Source organism: Phalacrocorax carbo, chromosome 4, assembly GCF_963921805.1.
Source record: "Phalacrocorax carbo chromosome 4, bPhaCar2.1, whole genome shotgun sequence".
NCBI lineage: Eukaryota > Metazoa > Chordata > Aves > Suliformes > Phalacrocoracidae > Phalacrocorax > Phalacrocorax carbo.
The window spans coordinates 6,846,456-6,864,372 of record NC_087516.1 but is presented as its reverse complement, the minus strand read 5'-3'; the positions used below and the strand labels follow the sequence as shown (position 1 = coordinate 6,864,372).

At 41.9% G+C, this 17,917-nt stretch overlaps 1 protein-coding gene across 5 annotated transcripts in view; it reads left to right on the top strand.

The window, feature by feature from the left end:
* Positions 1–654: 654 nt before the first annotated feature.
* Positions 655–17,917, top strand: part of KDM3A (lysine demethylase 3A) — a 32,222-nt gene continuing 14,959 nt past the window's right edge. Inside the window, exons 1-11 of one of the 5 annotated variants that reach the window (XM_064448898.1) lie at positions 655–672; positions 1,220–1,408; positions 3,961–4,116; positions 6,435–6,545; positions 8,087–8,189; positions 9,078–9,202; positions 9,656–9,728; positions 9,811–9,899; positions 12,086–12,237; positions 14,253–14,824; positions 16,045–16,246. In XM_064448898.1, coding sequence (XP_064304968.1) covers positions 1,238–1,408; positions 3,961–4,116; positions 6,435–6,545; positions 8,087–8,189; positions 9,078–9,202; positions 9,656–9,728; positions 9,811–9,899; positions 12,086–12,237; positions 14,253–14,824; positions 16,045–16,246 — 1,754 coding nt within the window. In that variant the 5' untranslated portion in view covers positions 655–672; positions 1,220–1,237. The other 4 variants (XM_064448897.1, XM_064448896.1, XM_064448899.1 and 1 more) reach the window with 4 other exon arrangements.

Genomic DNA, 17,917 nt, shown 5'->3' with positions numbered 1-17,917 from the left:
CAGCCCGCAGCGCCCCCGCAGGTGCGCCTCTCCGATCTGCGCTTGCGCAGAAGCGCTCCGCAGGTGCCCCCTCCCCCTGTGCTATATCTGAGTACGCCGCGAACCGCACGTATAAGCGGTCGCTTCACGCTTCTTGCAGCCATCAGATCCCTCCGCCGACCCCAAAGGCGGGCCTTATAGCTTAAGGCTCAGCCCGCCTGAGGCGGAAACACAAGCCTCAAAGCGCGCCACGGCCTAAAACACGTTTATTTTTACGTGTGGGCCCATCTTTGGGCTCTTCGTGGACGTGGGCGGGCTGGCGGACTCCTTCAGCCGAAGCTTCGCGGAGGGATACTCATCTTTTTAATCCCCCATCTGCTGAGCAACGGTTTCGAGGCGTGGCCGGGAGCGCGGGCACCGCCCCTCCAGGCCAATCGCTGCGGGAGGCTAACAGGGAGCCCCGCCCCGCTGGCGGGGAAGAGCCAATGGGCGCGAGGTGGCGGAGCGGAGGATGGGCGGGCGGGTGAGGGGGTGTGTGCGCGAGCGCGGGGACGCGTAGTACCGCCGGGCGCAGCGGCGTTGCTGGGGGCGGAGGGGACGCGCCGCGCCGCCGTGGCGGAGCCCGCTGCCGGGCGCCGGGGGACCGAGGGCTGCGCCGGGAGGGACCGGCGGCGGGGGCCGGGGGGGGAGCAGGTGAGGGCAGGGGTGAGGTCGGAGGGCTGGCCGGGCGGGGAGGAGCTATCCGTGAGGCGGACGGGCGTCCGGAAGGAGCTCGGCCCGGCCGCGCGCTTCTCTACCTCCCCCTCGGCTGCTGCCAGCCGCTCCGGCTCCTCGGAGGGAGGGAACAAAGAGGCCGCGGGGGCAGGGTGGCGGCCGGCCACCGCCGTGGAAATAGCTCGGAGCCGCGCTGCAGCAGCCTTTGGTATTTCCTTCCACCTCCCCCCCCCCCGGAGGGAATGATTAACCTGACCGGGGGCACAGAAGCGTCCTGTGGGTGTCCGAGGGCTCGGTTGGAGCCGCCTGGAAAGGAGCGGGGCGGGCGCGGAGGAAGGCCGGGGAGAGGAAGAAGGAAGCAAGGCTGCTCCTACCGCCTCGGCCCCGCGGCTCCCTGTGAGGAAGGGCGGGCGGGGGGCGAGCCCGCCGGCGGGGCTGGCAGCGCGGCCTGCCAGCTGACCGACGCCTTGTTTTGTTTGGTTTGTTTTCTTTTTTTCTTCTCCTTCCGTCGGTTTCCTCTCCGGAGGCCTCCCGATGAGTTAAAATGGTGCTGAGGCTCGAGGGGAGCTGGTCGCTGCTGGTGGGGAAGAAGTTCCTCAGCCTGTCGGAGGAGGAGGACAGGTCGTGGGACACCAGCCGCATCTCGGAATGGCCGTGGAAGTCAGGCAGGATCCGAGCGGTTTCGCACACAGACATATCCAAACAAGACTTGAAGGTAACCGGGACCTAATAAAATGAGAGCGCTTACCCTGTGACCCGGAAACTTCGTGTTCGTGCATGTGTACGCACACGTATATATAGTGTTGTCGGGGGAGAGAGGTCGTCTTGGTCAACTTGCCTGCTTAACATGCTTGAAAATGTGCAACTCTGGCCAAAGCCCCCAGTGTGCTTGTACTAGTGCCGGAAATTACCTCAAACTAATTATAAACGTGCTTTCTTCCACCAGCATTTTGAAAACTTAAGGTTTTTTGTGCACTCACTGTGCCTAGATTTTATTTCTGCATATTTCCTAAATGTAATTTAAGTCCTTGTCAGTTGTAAACAATTTTTTTCCCCAGAGATTGCAGTTATTTATAAAACTGAAACACTCTTATGTCGATGGGATTGGTGGCTTTTCGTTCTGGCTCTTTGAAGTAGCTGGTAATGAACAATTACTTCTATGGTCTTAAAAGACTAATTCATATATGGTGTTGGAGGTTTCTTGGACTCTTCTTGCATGGTGGCCACTTCTAAATGATTACCAAAGGGATTTCTGAACATGCAATCAATTAGTGCAAACTTAACTATGCATTTTGGTGGAAGTCAAGCAACTTTTGCGATTTGACTGTAAAGCTCTTAAGGGGTTATTTGGCAACTGTAGTCAGTAAAACTATTCAACCATGCCTGGGCAATTCCTGTAGTATACAAAGTACTCAGTAAGGACCAAACTCCATTATAGTAACGGCATCTTGTTACATGGGCCTCTTGTTTCTACAAGGGACTTTGGTGGTTGACCATTCTATGGCAGAAGAACGGTACCACTATTCAGTTAAAACTGTTTCCTTGCCTTTGTGGTTCTTTTTTTAACGGGGAGAAATTTGTGACCTTTACTTAACTGAAGAAGTACCCGCTCCTTGTCAAATGAGAAGAAACTGTATGTGTCTCTACTCTTTCAAAAAAGAGTTAAACTTTGTTATGAAGAGTCCCGAGTTGTTAGAGGCCGAGCTTGTTGTGGATCCGCGGCAGGGGTGGAGCTTTCTCCATCTTTGGCCGGCGGGGGCGATGCCCACGCTGCACTTGGAATGAGGAGGAGGAAGTTGATGCTGCAGAAAGCTCTTCTTAAGGACCTTCTCTGGGACGTAAAAGGAGAAAGAGCAGGTGCTGTTGGGGACTTCACTGTGAGCCTTGTAACTGGTTACGGTTCTGCTAGAAGCAATTGACTTAATGCATTCTCCAGTGAAAGTGTTAAAGAAGTTGCAGTAGACAATGTAGGAGTAGAGAGATCTTTTGTACCAAAACATGTGCTGTTTCCTTTCTTCTCTCTCAGCTCTGGGGAAGAGTAATGTGTAGTTAGACTCCAAATAGTAATGGATTGGGGTGGGGGAAAGTCTCTAAAGGAGTAGAAGTATTGAATCTTTTTCTGTAGTGTCAGGAGCAAACTAGAGAATAGAACTGTCAACTACTTTTGAAAGTATTTTCTCAACTGTGTTTTCCTCTTTGTGCTATAGACAAAACAAGCCGTTCTGGTACTGGTGTTATTTGCTTATCTCTTTCATTGTTTCCGTGAACTTCAAAATGACTAAATTCATTTCTGCAGCAATTAGTTTTACAACTCCTGTCTGTGGTAATGCTGTTTTGCGTGCATGCTTTTACTTGCCTTTCCCCTTAGAGGGAAGCTAAACACTAGGGAACGTTTCTCAGATTCACTCGACATAGGTTTCTCTGCCGTTAGGGTAAATTAGTTAAATGTATTTAGACTGGATGGTTTTGTTTTTATGGGAAAAGAGAGTGATTCTTCCAGGAGTAGTGCTCTCTACCAAAACATCCAATTCCTGTATTCAGGCAAAGCTGTACTTGCGGTCTTTCCCAGTCCTTTGTTGATCTCCCTGTGTTGCCTATGAAAGAAGGGTAATGCCATCCCAAAGAAATTGGTCAAGCCACCATAGTTTTGCCATGAAGTGACGACTGCTTTCCTCTTGAAAAGTCTGTAGAGATGCTTCAGAGACTCATAAAGATAAATACCAGTTAAAAGCAGGCAGCAAGTGACCTTATTCACATTATATAATTTGATCACTTTTACTGGCATACTGTCATTTGTCCTTCCAATATATTAAGTAAAGCTATTCTTTGGGACTCTAATGCTTAAAATATTATTGGAAAACAGCTTGTTTATTCAAGTACTTTGGTTTAGAGCTTGTGGGAAATGCTTGTGCCACTACTGTATACAGGTCTTTAAAGTTTTTGGTTTTTTCTTTGACCAAAACAGTCGTGGCAGAGTTAACACATAAACACCAGAGGACTTTCTGAATTGTAAAGTTAAATAGGAATATTAATGTTTTAGGCAACAGTAATGATAAATCTGTGAGCATTGACTATCCCTTATGAAATACGAGGTCAGCTTGGGATGCTTTAGTGACTGCTTGATTGTGTGACAGAAAGGCAATCACAAGTACTTTTAATTAAATTTCTTTCTTTGTGGAGAAAACTTGTGTTTGTTTATCCTTTATCATGTTGTATGTGTCTGAATTCTATGGTTAGTCACTCCTTCACTTTGTTTCCTTTCTGCAGATTTGTGTAGAATTTGATGATGAGTCATGGGAAAAAAGAAGATGGCTAGAAGTCTACAGCCATAAAATGAAAGTATTCCTGGTGGAGCAAAAGCTGGTACTGGCTGAAAGGAAATCTCAAGCCAGCTCTATGTCTCCTGTCCAGTGGCCTGCAATGGCAAGTATACGCTTGGCCTAATTCACTTTGGTGCTTCAGTTCTGTCTCCCAGGGACAGCGTTGTTACAAGTGTGAATTTCTCAAGTACAGCTTCACTGGTGTACCCTTACATGTAATCTGAAGGGAGACTAACTCTTTGTACAGCTAGAGCTAGGCAGACCTTGTAAGCATTAGAAGTTGGTATGTTGTGCCTGGAGATACAGGAATCTATTCTTCTGACTTTGCTTCTCTCCCAAACCACTGTTCTGTTTGATGTTCATTCCTTCTCCCTCTAGTCTCATGTTTCTTCATTTATGAAATTGCTGTTAAGAATAGAGAGAAAAAGGGCAAATAATCAGGTTTCTAAGGATAGCCTGTATTTTTACCTTGAATTCTTCTATTCTGCCTCAAGTACTGTTAATTCTTCAGTGATTCTTGATCTGAGACAAAAATATTTTGAGTTACTTATGTGATGGCTGCCTGGCACAGATGATATGTGAGATTTGGATGGCTTTTGTGCATACAAAAACCTGAGCTACACTGAACAAGCCAGAGAACTAAGCTTTGTGTAACTGCCATGCATGGCTGGCTAGGCAAATTAGCCGGTAGAGGTGAACTGGGAGCATTTCTTAATGTATTCAGCCAGTGTAGTTTTACTTGACTACTTTGGATCTTGCTACTCATAGAAGTAGCTGTGAAATAATGAAGATGTAAACTTGCTGTACATTAATTATGCTGAAGTTGTAGTCCATGTTTTAACATTCTTACCTTTGCTAGGTATAAAGTAGGCAGTGTAATTCATGTTGCTGCATTTTAGCTGAGTTTTAAGGAAAGCTAATCTAAGCAGATATTTGTTGGAAGTAGGGCCAAATAGGATGGGTGAGGAAGTGGAAAGATGAATCCTTTGTTTTATTTCCTGACCGTGCATTAATATCAGCAGTTCTACTATAGATTTTGCTGATACAGTGTTCTGAAAACCTGTTTTTTTTAAACTTGGCTGTTGTCCTTTTGCAAGTATCTGAACAGTTCTTACTGGTTACTTGTCTTCAATTTATGCATAAGGTTTTCTTGTGATGTTTGATGTGTCAGTTCATGGAGGGTATGTGTTCCAAAGCTCACTTAGCAGAGGAATGATGTAGGATAAAGTAAAGCACAATACTGAAGCTTGTCTTGGCAAAAAGTCTTTTTGCCCCCTTTACTACCACACAAGGCAGGAAAGAAGGGGTCACAAAAGAGATGTGATCAAGAGATAAATAAATTAACCCACACAATTTATTGACTCAAGTATACGGGAGAGTATGTTTCTGACAAATGGAATAGCTTTGCAGAACCCTTGTCATGCCTGGTCATTCCTGGAGAGATTCTCGTTCCTCTTACAGTGATACCATCCCTTCGCCAGTGCTGGCCTAACTGAAGTGAAAACAGCAAAGAGAAAGAATGTCTTTGTTTGAAACCCAAACACACAATATCAGAATGAGTTTCTTCTCTTCTTTTAAGTAGGGCACAAATATACTTTTCATGTAGGGAGGAGTTATTCTTGCCAATTCCAATTTTCCAGGCTCCTCGTGCCTATACACTAAGAGCTCTTATTGCAGGACTAGACAAAAATTAACCTTGAACATACTAGAAAGACTTCAGAAGCTTTTAAAGGAAATTTTTTTCTTCCATGTTCTTAAAGCCTTGGTTTACCTGGGTGACAGAGCGCTGGAACAGGCTGTCCAGGGAGGTTGTGGAGTCCCTTCCCTGGAGACATTCAAACCCTGCCTGGATGTGGTCCTGTGCCCCCTGCTCTGGGGGTGCCTGCTCAAGCAGGGGGTGGGACAAGATGATCTCCAGAAGGCCCTTCCAACCTCTGCCAGTCTGGGATTCTGTGAACACAGCTTTGTAATTGTACTGCTGTGGTAGAACAACTATGAGGCTCTCAGTGTTGCATGAGCTTTGAGAACTTTAATGTAAGCCATACAGTAGGCATTCATTGTTTTTCTTAGTTAGTCCCCAGTCTATCATAAGGAGGGTTTTTCATTAACATATCCACAATTAGAACTCCTAGTATTAGTAAAGTCTTCATGTTGACATGAATGATTAATAAGTGTTAATTATGGCCACCTGAACCGAATTCCTTATTCTAAATGAAATTAATTTCAAGTATAGTCCAGTAACTCCTTTATTAGGCAAGTATTAGAAGTTTTATTGGAAACTTGCTTTGTTTCAAGAGTTGCATGTAGGTGTGATATCTTAACAGAAAAAATAGATGTAAAACTAAAACAATTTTTTAAATGTAAATGAGGAACGATGAGATCTCCTTACTCTGTTTCTAAGAATGTTTATCACTTTTCTAGACTTACAAATCCTTAGTGGACAAAGCTGGTTTGGGATCAGTGGTTTCAGTACGCTATCTCGGTGAAGAGAGATGTGTTTTTCTTTCTAAAGACCTTTTGACACCCATTCAGGTAACCTTGTATGGCATTATAAAGATGGAAGATAAATCTTTTATCTTGATATTTAAGATTTGTTGAGTTACTGCATTCTAAATGCAAACTTCAGATGGGTAAAACTTGGGGTAGGTGTTTATTGCTGTAACTCTATAAATACCAGTTTTGAATGTAATATCTGATTTAAAAACCTTCTGTAGCTGATCCAGGATACTATTGCTTAAGAGTTGAATGAGGGAGTGTGTGGGTCAGTTATTCAGCTCAGGTGACAGCAATTGCATCATGTTGATTGTGGGGCTAATCAGGAATAGTTTCCCTTTGTTCTTTAATAGAAACATGTCACTTCTAATCCTAAACAAATGAGGAATTGGGCAGGATGTAAATGACATGGTTGATTTATAGGCCCTTTAGTGAGCACCAGGAGGAAAGTTTGTTAGTGAAAATTAGGTAGAGATGGGTTGAAACAATTGCCCGGTGTGACTGACTGGTCAGGCATTTTGAAGAGTATCCGCTAGTGATAAAGGATTTAACCTCTTCAGGAAACTACTCTCACAGCCTGCAAACAGTCTGAATAAAACAAGTAGTGGATATCCCATGTTGATACTGCTAGTAGTGCATCATTGGTGTTCTATTTTGACCTGTTAATGGTCAGCAAATAGACAACTCTTCTGGAGAAACTAACAAAAGAATCACTTAAAGCTAAATTTGAGTTGTAGATTGTTGTCTTGCCTGTGTTGGCTCAACAACAGAGAAGAGATTTCTTTATGTAGAAGCCTTATCTCAATAATGCAATGGAGAAGATTGCTTTTCTGACATCTTGACTAAGACTACTAGCTCTTCAGCCTTCTGCTTCTTACAAATAGCAGAGCAGTCCTTGGGGGAAAAAAACAAAGGCCAAACAACCCAAAAGCTTTTTCTTTTTATATTAGCACTCTGAGCCATTGGTAAAAACTTGCTCTAAACTTTCTAGTTCAGAGTTGATTCTAAATGTTGTCAAATGGCTTGTTTTAGAGACAACACATAAAAAAACCTCTAAAATATAAATACGTGATGCTGAATAACTATGATTTAGATGTAGCTGAATCTGTTTTTATTCATATGAACATTTTATAATGGTGTCTTGAGACGGACGGGATCCTGGCATTATTATCATAAATAGAGACATAAGACTTAAAATATTTGCATTTATGTCTGCTCAGGACTACTTATAAGTTGCTGCTTCTGCAAACTTAAAATCCTAAATTAAAAAATGGATGGCTCAGTTAAACCTAGTGCTCATTAGCAATGTAGTAAAACAAAGCCAGATTGTTTTCAGAACAATATAAAAATGGACTTGGAGAGCTCACTTCAGTCTGGCTTGCAGGTGGTCAGTCCCGATTAGTGGCAAGGAAATGATACCTGCCTCAATAAATACAATATCATCAGAGCTGAAGGACTACAGACTAATGAGAAACTTTTTGAACTTGTATGAATTGCTGCTTTCTTGTTTCTCAATATTATGGGGTTTTGTTAAAAGCATTGTCCTTAATACCAACTTCTATATTTTTTTTCCTAAATAGGATGTGGACAGTTCCAGGCTTCCTCTTAAGGATGATCAAAATGTTAATGAAGAAATTCAGGCTTTGGTTAAGAAACACCTAGATGAAACTCGCTTGGTACAAGGTACAAGCACACTCTGTGGTGGAAAGCTCTGGCAAGAAATACTCAAGGCAAAAGGGAAACCTTTGCAGTGATGGTGTAAATTGCAGTGATCTGTTTTAGGGATAAAAGCTTTTTAAAATACTGATTCCACTTTCTTTCACAGCAGTGAATGCAAAATGTGAAGGATTATAGAGATTTAAGTTTCAAGTATTTCCTTTTAAGAGTGAGTACATAATTAGGCACACATGATGGCCTGGCACTTCTGAAAAAGGTATCAAATTTGTAGCAATTATCACTGAAATTATTTGGAGTTATTTATTGTTTCAAGTAGCTTGACTTTTTTTCAGTCTGCTGCTTGTTTATAAAACCTTCCAAAGTGTTATAGACTACTTTTTTAGTCAAGTTAAAATGGTTACTTTTAGATTTGCCAGCTTCAAAATCTTAATTACTAGGTTCGTACAAGCATATTTGTAGTCATATGCTTGCATATGTAAGAAATGTCTTACTCTTATGGAAAGGTAAAAATTGCAACTTAGAGTTGACGCTTCCAGTACTGTAAAGTGGAAAAATTCACATCTAATCATTGAATCTTCATTTCCGTGTCCACTGATCTGCCTCGCTCTCTGAAATCTGGAGGTCAGTCTGGCCTCTGCTGCATGTCTTAATCTCCAGAAAACCACACGGAGCTATTCTAGGAAGGAGGTAGCTGGAACACAGTTTTGTGATGTTCTCCCTCCTACCTCCCCAAGCTATGTGGCAGTTGTGTCAAGGTCCTCAGTTTGTTCTGCTTGCTTGTATCTTACATGCAGTACTATCAGCAAATTCATGTCAGTGGCTATAATGATCTTAATACTCCCTTTTTCTAAAGCTCCCTTTTCTGGGTTTGGTGTGGTTTTTTTAATTTTTAAGGTGGAAAAAATATCATTGGTTCAAAAATCAGGATTTATAGCCTGGATCCATCTACTCAGTGGTTCACAGCAGTTGTTGTCAATGGTAATCCAGCTACAAGAACTCTAGAAGTCAACTGCCAGGAGGTAAGAACCAGTTATTGTGGGTGTACAGTCGGGGATGGGGAATAAGTGAGAACTTGTATTTATATCCCCACCAACACTATTTTTAATTCTGTCCTTACTGTCATAAACTTAAAAAAAGGGGGATCAGTGTAGTGCAGAATAATCTTTTACCCCAAAGTGTTTCTATATGCTGCTGGTAGAACTATCAAATAACAAATGGCTGCCTAAGCAAAATGAGGAAGACCTGGAATTTTTTTGAAGAGTGAGGCAAATGTACGATCCTCATTTCTCTATTTTCTGTGCTGTGGAGACAGTGCTCTGAAGCATCTGTTTATCTGTGTTTTCATGTCTTGTTAAATTGAGCATGGTGTTCAGACAACCTAGAAGTTTCTACCACACATCTAAGATAAATACATACAAACAGTAACTTTCACCTCTCTAAATGGCTGCTTCTGTGTCTCTCTCATATCCAAGATTCCAGCTTTAAAAACTCTTGATCCAGAGTTAATTCACGTTGAAATCATATATGACAACAACGGAAAATGTGGTAAGACCTATTTGTTTGTCCTTCAAACACTAAGTAGCATATTTGTGATAAATAGACTGATTTCAATCACTTTCTCTTCCAGATAAGTCTAAAAGAATTGGGGGCATGAAAAGGAAGTCATCTGAGAATGGTGGAAGTGTTAATGCTAAACACACAAAATCTTCTCCTGAGGTAATGTCTTACTATGTTACATATGACTGTTATATAATATTATGTCATTTCTCAGAACAGTCTTGAATAAAGATTAGATGGGAAAGTGGAATAATAAATGTAATACCTGGGAGGGTGTGTTGAGTTCTTTGGAACTTGTCTAGGCATGGGTAAAGCATCCTACCTTGTGATAATCTGAGAAAGTTACTGAACCTTGAAGGTTTTTTAACTGTGCTTTTTTGCCCGCTCCTACTTAGGAGTTAGCCTGCCTGGTCATGTATTCAGTAGTGGGAGAAAATGCAAAGCGGTTCTCAAGTTTTTAACCTTTGCTTTTCACGTTTGTTCTTGAAATGTTTTGTACTTAAACCCAAAGCCTTCAGCTACGCTTGCATGCTTTGAGAACTCAGGCTAGACAAGCAGCAGCCTGGAAGAACATCGCTTCAGTACAAAAAGGGAATATGACTACTTTTCTAGTACTTCCATGTCTACATTTCTTTTATGAGTGACATGCCAAGTATCACTAAGATCTAAGAAAACCATCCTGAAGGCCAAAAGATGGGCTGGCTAACTTTAGAGATGCAAATGAAAAATAATGGCTTGTTTAAAGAACAGTACTTCAAACTTGCCCTATAATTCTGCCCCAGTGTTTCAGATCAAAGATTGCATTTTTAGGCAGGAGCAACCTTCTGGAAGCCCTGGAGTTGGGGGTGGGGTGTGAGGGTTGGGGTTTGCTTTGGGGTTTTTTTTCCTTGGCTTCTGTGCAGTCAGTCCTGTGTTGAGTCAACTGTAGATCTGACTAATGACTGGATATTGTCATTAGAAATATTTAATAGCTTCACGAAGACATGGCATGAGGTAGCAAGTCCAGGATAAGATTCCTCAATGAAGAGTGATCTATCTTGTATTTACTGCTGAGGAAGAGCATGCAGCAGATCAGCATGAAGGAGCTAGTGCTTTGGAGTCATCCTCTGCTTCTGTTATTTCTACAGCGTGCTTGAGTACCTTTAGCATCTTTTGGGTGCTCAGTTTGCCAGTCTCTGGCTTTCTGTATATTCAGCCATTGAGCTGCCTGCTTGATACATACAAAGCTGGTCTTTATTTCATATTCCAAATCTTCTGCAGAAGAGTTATGATCTGAATTCACAGCTTGTTTTACTATAGTTTTTCCTTAAAGTAGTGAAGTTGTTTATGTATCTTTTTAGTCTGCCTTCCTTTGAAGGACTGGATCCTTTATCACTCTTGTACTCTTTAGGAAGTCTTGCATCTGTTTTCTCAAAATGGTTATAAGCAAGTGTACTTTCTAATATGGAAAACTGGAAAGCTCTGTTCCTCTGATTTTGATGGATGTGAATATATGGGAGTGATAAGCTGAAGCCAGATTTTTTTGTTTTACTTGGTATGAGATAGTACTCTGATTTTTCTAATATGGAGTTAATTAATTCTGGTGGGTTTTTGAGAGCTTGACTCAATGCCTGACAGCTGTGTTACACCAAAGCAGAAAGGAAATATTTTGGAGTTGGTGATAACGAGTCTGTAGTGTAACTTCCAGCAGGAAGCTGAGCATGTGGGAGTGGAATATGGATGTTATAGCTGAGGAAGGAGCCCCACAGAAAATTACTGTTTTTAAAGATGGTTGCTAACTTGATAGGCCTGTTGTATTCCTAAAAGAATTGTAGATTTGTAAGGCTGGTGATTCAATCAGCACAGGATTTCTTTACCTAACACTTTCTAGAAGCCCGGTACAAAGACTCTTTTGCTGCAGGGAAGTTCACATATAGGCTTTAGTAATGTTGTCAGACTAACTTCAGAGTTTTAATTTTCTCCAAGATTTTCAGGTGAGCTCTGAAAGCTATTTCTGAATTCTGATTACTGCAGTTATTTCAGAATGACCATTGCACTGGCAGTTATGAAGAGCAGAGCTTTCTATCTTCATTTCCACCTCTTAATACACCTTCCTTCCCCCACCAAAATTTGTTGTTAATCAGGAAAATTAACAGGAACAGTGTTTCACAGAACCTATGAGGTTTAAAAGGGTGCTCTAAGGTCTTTCCATCTTATGGACTGAGTGAGGAATTGTCTTCAATGAGCTTTATTAGACATGGTGGGAAGGATGTAAAAAGAAAAATATTTTTCTTTTTAAGCTGAACCCTGCAAAGCAATATTTCTGTTATCCTGAATTTTCCTAACTGTTAAAATCTCCCTTACAGGTTTCTCCCGGTCAGGGACATGTGCAGTCAGTACCAACAGTGTTGGGTGAAGCATTGCTAGGATGTACTCCTGCTAATAAAGACCAAAGGCATCAAGGCCTGCCCCTGCCAGCGAACTCACCACCCGATCTCGGTGCAGAAACTCCTCAGGGGTAAGGAATCAGTTTATGCTCATGCAGACTTCTCCTCCAAAAATAATTCCAGTTCTTAGCAAAACTAAGAGGTCATTTTAAAGAACTGTAGTAACTAGTCTTCTGTAGTATTGGCATAGAAAAGTGTTAGACTTAATTGTCCTGGGTACATTATGTGCTTGCTTGTGCCATATTTTTCTTTTTTATAGAAGCATAGAATGGTTTGGGTTGGAACGGTCCTCTAAGGGTCATCTAGCCCAACTCTCCTGCAGTGAGCTGGGTCATCTTCAGCTAGATCAGGCTGCTCAGAGCCCTGTCCAGCCTGACCTTGGATGTCTCCAGGGATGGGGCATATACCACCTCTCTTCCTTATATTTAGTCTGAATCTGCCTGCTTTTAGTTTAAAGCCATTATCCCACGTCCTGTTGTAACAGGCCCCACGAAGAAGCTTTCTCCATCTTTCTTATAAGCCTCCTTTAAGTACTGAAAGGCCACAATAAGGTCTCCCCACAGCCTTCTTTTCTCCAGGCTGAACAACCCCAACTCTCTCAGCCTGTCCTCACAGCAGAGCTGTTCCATCCCTTGGATCTCTTCTGTGCCCTCCTCTGGACCTGCTCCAACAGTTCCATGTCTGTCTTGTGCTGAGGGCCCCAGAGCTGGACACAGCGCTGCAGGTGGGATCTCACCAGAGTGGAGCAGAGGGGCAGAATCACCTCCCTTGATCTGCTGGCCACACTTCTTTTCATGCTGCCCAGGATACGGTTGGCCTTCTGGGCTGCGAAAGCATGTTGCCAACCATGTCTTTGAGGTAGTTGCCTTTCAGTGTCACAATGCCACTGCTTCCTTGTACCCATCTGCAAGCTGATCAGTTATACATAGGTGTGGTGCCTACTTCTGGTCAAATGCATTCCTCCCCTGCCCCCAAGAAAAACAAACACATTCAGGCAGGTGTCCAGTACACTAACTTCTACATCAAGTACTGGTAGTTATTTATGTTTCTGTTGAACACTAGTGGCTTTAGACTTTGTTTACCTTTAGGAGGCTAGAAAATGTCCAGTTGGGTATAAACCTTCCAGTACAGAGTTTCCCACTCCAACCTTTCCTTGAGCAAATTTGACTTATACTGCATTTTCAGTATAAATCTAGCTTTAGAAGTCATGTTGTCAGTGTATTTTTTTAGTCAGATAAATGTCTCCAACATACAAACTTCTGCATCAGCTGTGACAGGAGGAAAGGCAGTCAGGGGCTTGAGAGGATGGGTATGTTTTAGTCAATTATCTGACCACAGCAAGGATGGGGACTGTATTGTACCAAGTACCTTGTTTTCCTGAGTGTAATCATAGCTCCTTCCTAACTTGCTTAATTTGAACGTTAGCATATTGTGCTTGTGTCCCCAATTCTGTCACAAAAATGAACATACATGGTAGAAATAATGTGACAAGAAAACTCAAATTTTGTTTTAGCTTTAAAAGAAGTAGTATAGGTTTTTACCGTTAATTTTGTGGTTTTTATCCCAAGATAAATATGGAAAAGGTGACTTTTCAGCTTTTTGTGTGGGAGCGGTTTTACTACCTCCTTACTGCACTTGTATTGCCAGCCAGAAGTTTCTTGAGGATTAGAATCCTCTGAGACATGCAAATGAAATGCATTTTGTTATACAGCTGTTGCATGGAGAAAATGAAAGTACCTGTTTAATTGTGAAAGAAGGTAGTGGAGTAGCTGCCATACCTAAATTTGTGTGTGCCTACGTGTGTGTACAGCTTTATCGTTCTGTCCAAATCTTAAAAAGAAATCAAAAACAAAAAAAACCACACAAAAACCCCAACCAACCCAAAAAAAACCCAAAACAAAAAAAAACCCTCAAAACCACAAACCTATTTAACCTCACAAAATTTAAAATCTTGGAACATCAGAATTTGCAGTAAATGATTAGATTTCTTCTTCCAAGCTTTAAATGTGACTAGACGGCGCAGCTGATGCCCTGATTTATTAGGCAGTTTTTTCTTTGCCTAATTATTGCATGTTGTGTGTTGCAGCACATGTAGACGAAGCTTACCGGAAACTCATCCTTCTTGTCTTAATACTGGAATTAAGCCATTGAAGGAAGATCTGACGGCCTTTCCTAAAGTGGGGTTTATATCTAAAGAACAAACACAAAATCTTAATGATCAAAATGGTAAATATACCTCTTTGACAACCTCAAGATCTTCATCTGTGACTGATTCAGCTAATGAAAAAGGAACCAACCTGAAAAATGCAAATGAATCTCTTATGAAGCCCACAACAAACTTTCCAAAAGAGTGCACTTCTGTAAAACAGTTGCAACACCTTAACGCTTCCATAGCAATACCCAGAGTCAGTAGCACTCTTGAACTACAGAGGACTTTAGATTGTAGACCCTCGACCTCAGATGCTCATCTTCTCTCTTTTGCCGAGTCTGGAGTTAAATCACAAAGCAATTGCAATAGCCAGAACAGCCACAAAGGAAATAAGACTGATGAACTTATAGACATGGAATTTTTTATTAGAAGAAATTCAAATGAGATTCTCTATGATAGAAATGAAAATGAAAGCTTTTGGACTGGAAGTGCCAAGGCCCAGGATAATAGTAAGTATTTTTAAAACTTCCTGTCACTTGAAAGTCCTTGTAGCTTCTGTGTAAGTACATACAAGTAGATCCTTTAACATATGTAAAATCAGTAATTTAAATTGTGTGGGTGAATCCGGAATTCGAGTTATTTGTGAGCCCTTTTACAAAGGGAATTCCATACTTGAGAATAACATCTGTTCCTGATAAAGGAAAAGGACGAATCATTAATTTCTAGAAATACACTGTTACAAAATGTGTGCAAGAACAGAATGGCAGAACAGGTTACAAAAACAAGGTCCTGTTTGGAATGCAAATGCTGATGGCATGACACTATTTTTTTTAGCAATGGTCCTAAATTTTGTAAGCATGGTGAGAGATGGAAGGTGTTCCCAATAAAGCTTTGTTCAAGAGGAGCTTTCATTTAACAAACAGCTCACCCAACAACAACAACAAAAAAGAATCAAAACCTACCCAGCCCCAAAACAACCCACCTCGTTTGTTTTCTGTGGCCCAGTTCTTGGTGAGCTCAGGTTTTCCACATGGGTCAGAATGGGAAAGGCTGTAGTTGTTTAAGGAACTGGACTCCTGATGTCATGTATTGTGCTGCGCGTCAGGCTGATTGTTCAGGGTTCTGGGAATCTCCCTACATACCCACCTCTTCTTTCTTTCCAACCTCATGTTGCTTGGTCTTGAGTTACTACGTGCTATTCTGTGATTAACACGGGTATGTGGCCAGCCAAGCAGTCACTGTTGCACCCTGCTAGGCCTCACCTGCAGTGTGGGAGGGAGAGAGATGCATCTGGCATCTGTTACAGTAAGATGCTGAAAGCCGTTGCATCGTGAAGGGTGAAAACAGCAATGAGAAATGGCCAGGTTGTACTTCTGTCTTACTTGTGATGTGTGGTCAGTTAGTGCTCTGGACTACTTGGTGCCCCAGCCCTGATGGCTAAAGGGCTTTCGCTAAAAGCAGGTGCTCTTTCAAAATATTCCTCTGTAGAGGATCAAAAGGAGCTGTTAAACTTGGGGCCGCAGACTATGGCTCCAGTGGCACTGTACCTTGAGAAAATTTCTAGACTTGAAAAGAGGTTTCTGCCAACTGCAAATATTTTAGCATAACTTTGTTTCAATGTAATGTGAGACTTAAGAAAAGTTGACATGGATCTTTCAATAAAATACATCCACTTGCACCTTTACCAAGAAACTGAAGCTTGTCTAATCTATGCTACTCTTCCCTGCAGTAATTGTTCGCAAGTCAATTTTAGCAGATGCTTCTAAAGTGAAGAAGCTGCAGCAAAGTGGAGAAGCTTTTGTACAGGATGGTTCCTGCAATAACATCGCACCTCACTTGCATAAATGCAGGGAATGCCGTTTGGACAGTTACCGGAAGAACAAAGAGCAAAGAGACTCCACTGTCTTTTGTCGATTCTTTCACTTTAGAAGGTAAGAATGACTTTGACTCTGTGTAGACCTTGGTATTCTTAAAATGTGAATAACATGCCCCATGTCTGAGTTGGACTTACGACCCTTTTTCCTTTTCTGAAAAGGGTGCTGTTGAGTGCTCGCTGTTAGCTATGACATGGATCTTCATCTTCCAGGAGAGAGGAAAAAAGTTATTTGTTCAAAGTGGTCTCACTTAAGTCTCTGGTTCAAAACTGTTGGATGTCAGTGTGTAGCTGCAAAGTTATAAGGCTAATACACCTCATTAATGAGAGGTTGACTGTGGGGTTTTTTTAGCCCTTAGAAATGTTTTAACTGCTTAATTTGGGTAGAAAATATTTTGGCAGGAGTTTGAGCCCTTCATTTTGTGATTCTAGGCTGAGTGCCAATGGGATAACATGAGTTTGTTTTGAGTGCTATAGCTCAGTACTGGAGGTAGCAGTGAGGGGGCAGGTTCCGTGCACGTCCCCCAGAGCTTAGTGGTTGGGCATATGGAATGTTGGACACATCCACAGCTGTGGATGAGTTGCAGTAAGTGGCCAGGGGCTTTCAGCTGGAGTCATGGAATAGCGATGGGCAAAATAATTTTACAGTGTGCTGCTTCATTCTTTGTTTGACTTTATATTTGAGAGTTTGTGCTGCTTCTTTAAGCTTGCTGTAGAAACTTTGAATCACTACATGTGCTGGGTTTCAGGAGGGCAGATGGGGAGGGTCAGCAAGGCCACTTTAGGGAAAACGTGATGACTGGAGTGGTGGTTTTCCAAACCCGATTTGCAGCTTCAGATCCATTATATGCACCCCTGCCCTCCAGCCCCCACAGCCTGATGCTCAAGGTCTTGTGATGTTTTATTTCTTTAGCTCTTAAGAATCTATGAGGAACCCTTTCTGAAAGAGTGCTAAACTGTTACTTGAAGCCTATCTGTAAGCTCAGAATGGATGTTGACAAACTGCAGTGCCTGGCTGGTATTTAACATGTCATTTCCTTTGTTTTCAAGTTGTATAAACTTTTTTCCCCATGAACTATTTGATCTCACAGCCAGATGTTGTTGTGTGCTGTTTTTTTTATTTCCCCCCACGCCCATTTAAGCACGGACTGTGCTTTATGGAAAGTAATGCTTGTGATATTAGAGAGGAAAAGCAAAAATACTAGTTACTGCAAGGGAGATGGGAAGCTTACTTAGTCTCAGTTTTGCTTTTGATTTTCAGAGGAATTACTTCCTTTTGAGTCTCTAGGTAGAATAAAAAGAAGCTATAGGGCTGAGAACCTTTTGAAGAGAGAAAACTGAAAGAGGAAAGGTTACAAAGAAAATGAAAAAATACTTTCCACTTTCATTTGTTTCTTGAGGTTTATTCTTCAACTACCACAACACTGTCCGTCTTGCACATTTTGTAGCTAAATGTTTAAAAAACAGATGTGTTACTAATCTGTTATTTAACCTCGGATCAGAGATTTTACTATAGAAAATCTTGGGATAATTTGACATTAATTGAAATGTTCAAAAATGTGTGATACCAGAGTAGTGGCAGACTGTGCTAATCATCATCTTAGGGTAAAAATCCAGACTTGCAGTGCAGTTCAAAGCAGTTGAATCCTTCAGTGTAGAACCTGAAGCTGATGGAACTGTCTCTCTTTATTGAATAAGAAATCTGCAAAGTCTGAATATGGCATTTGTC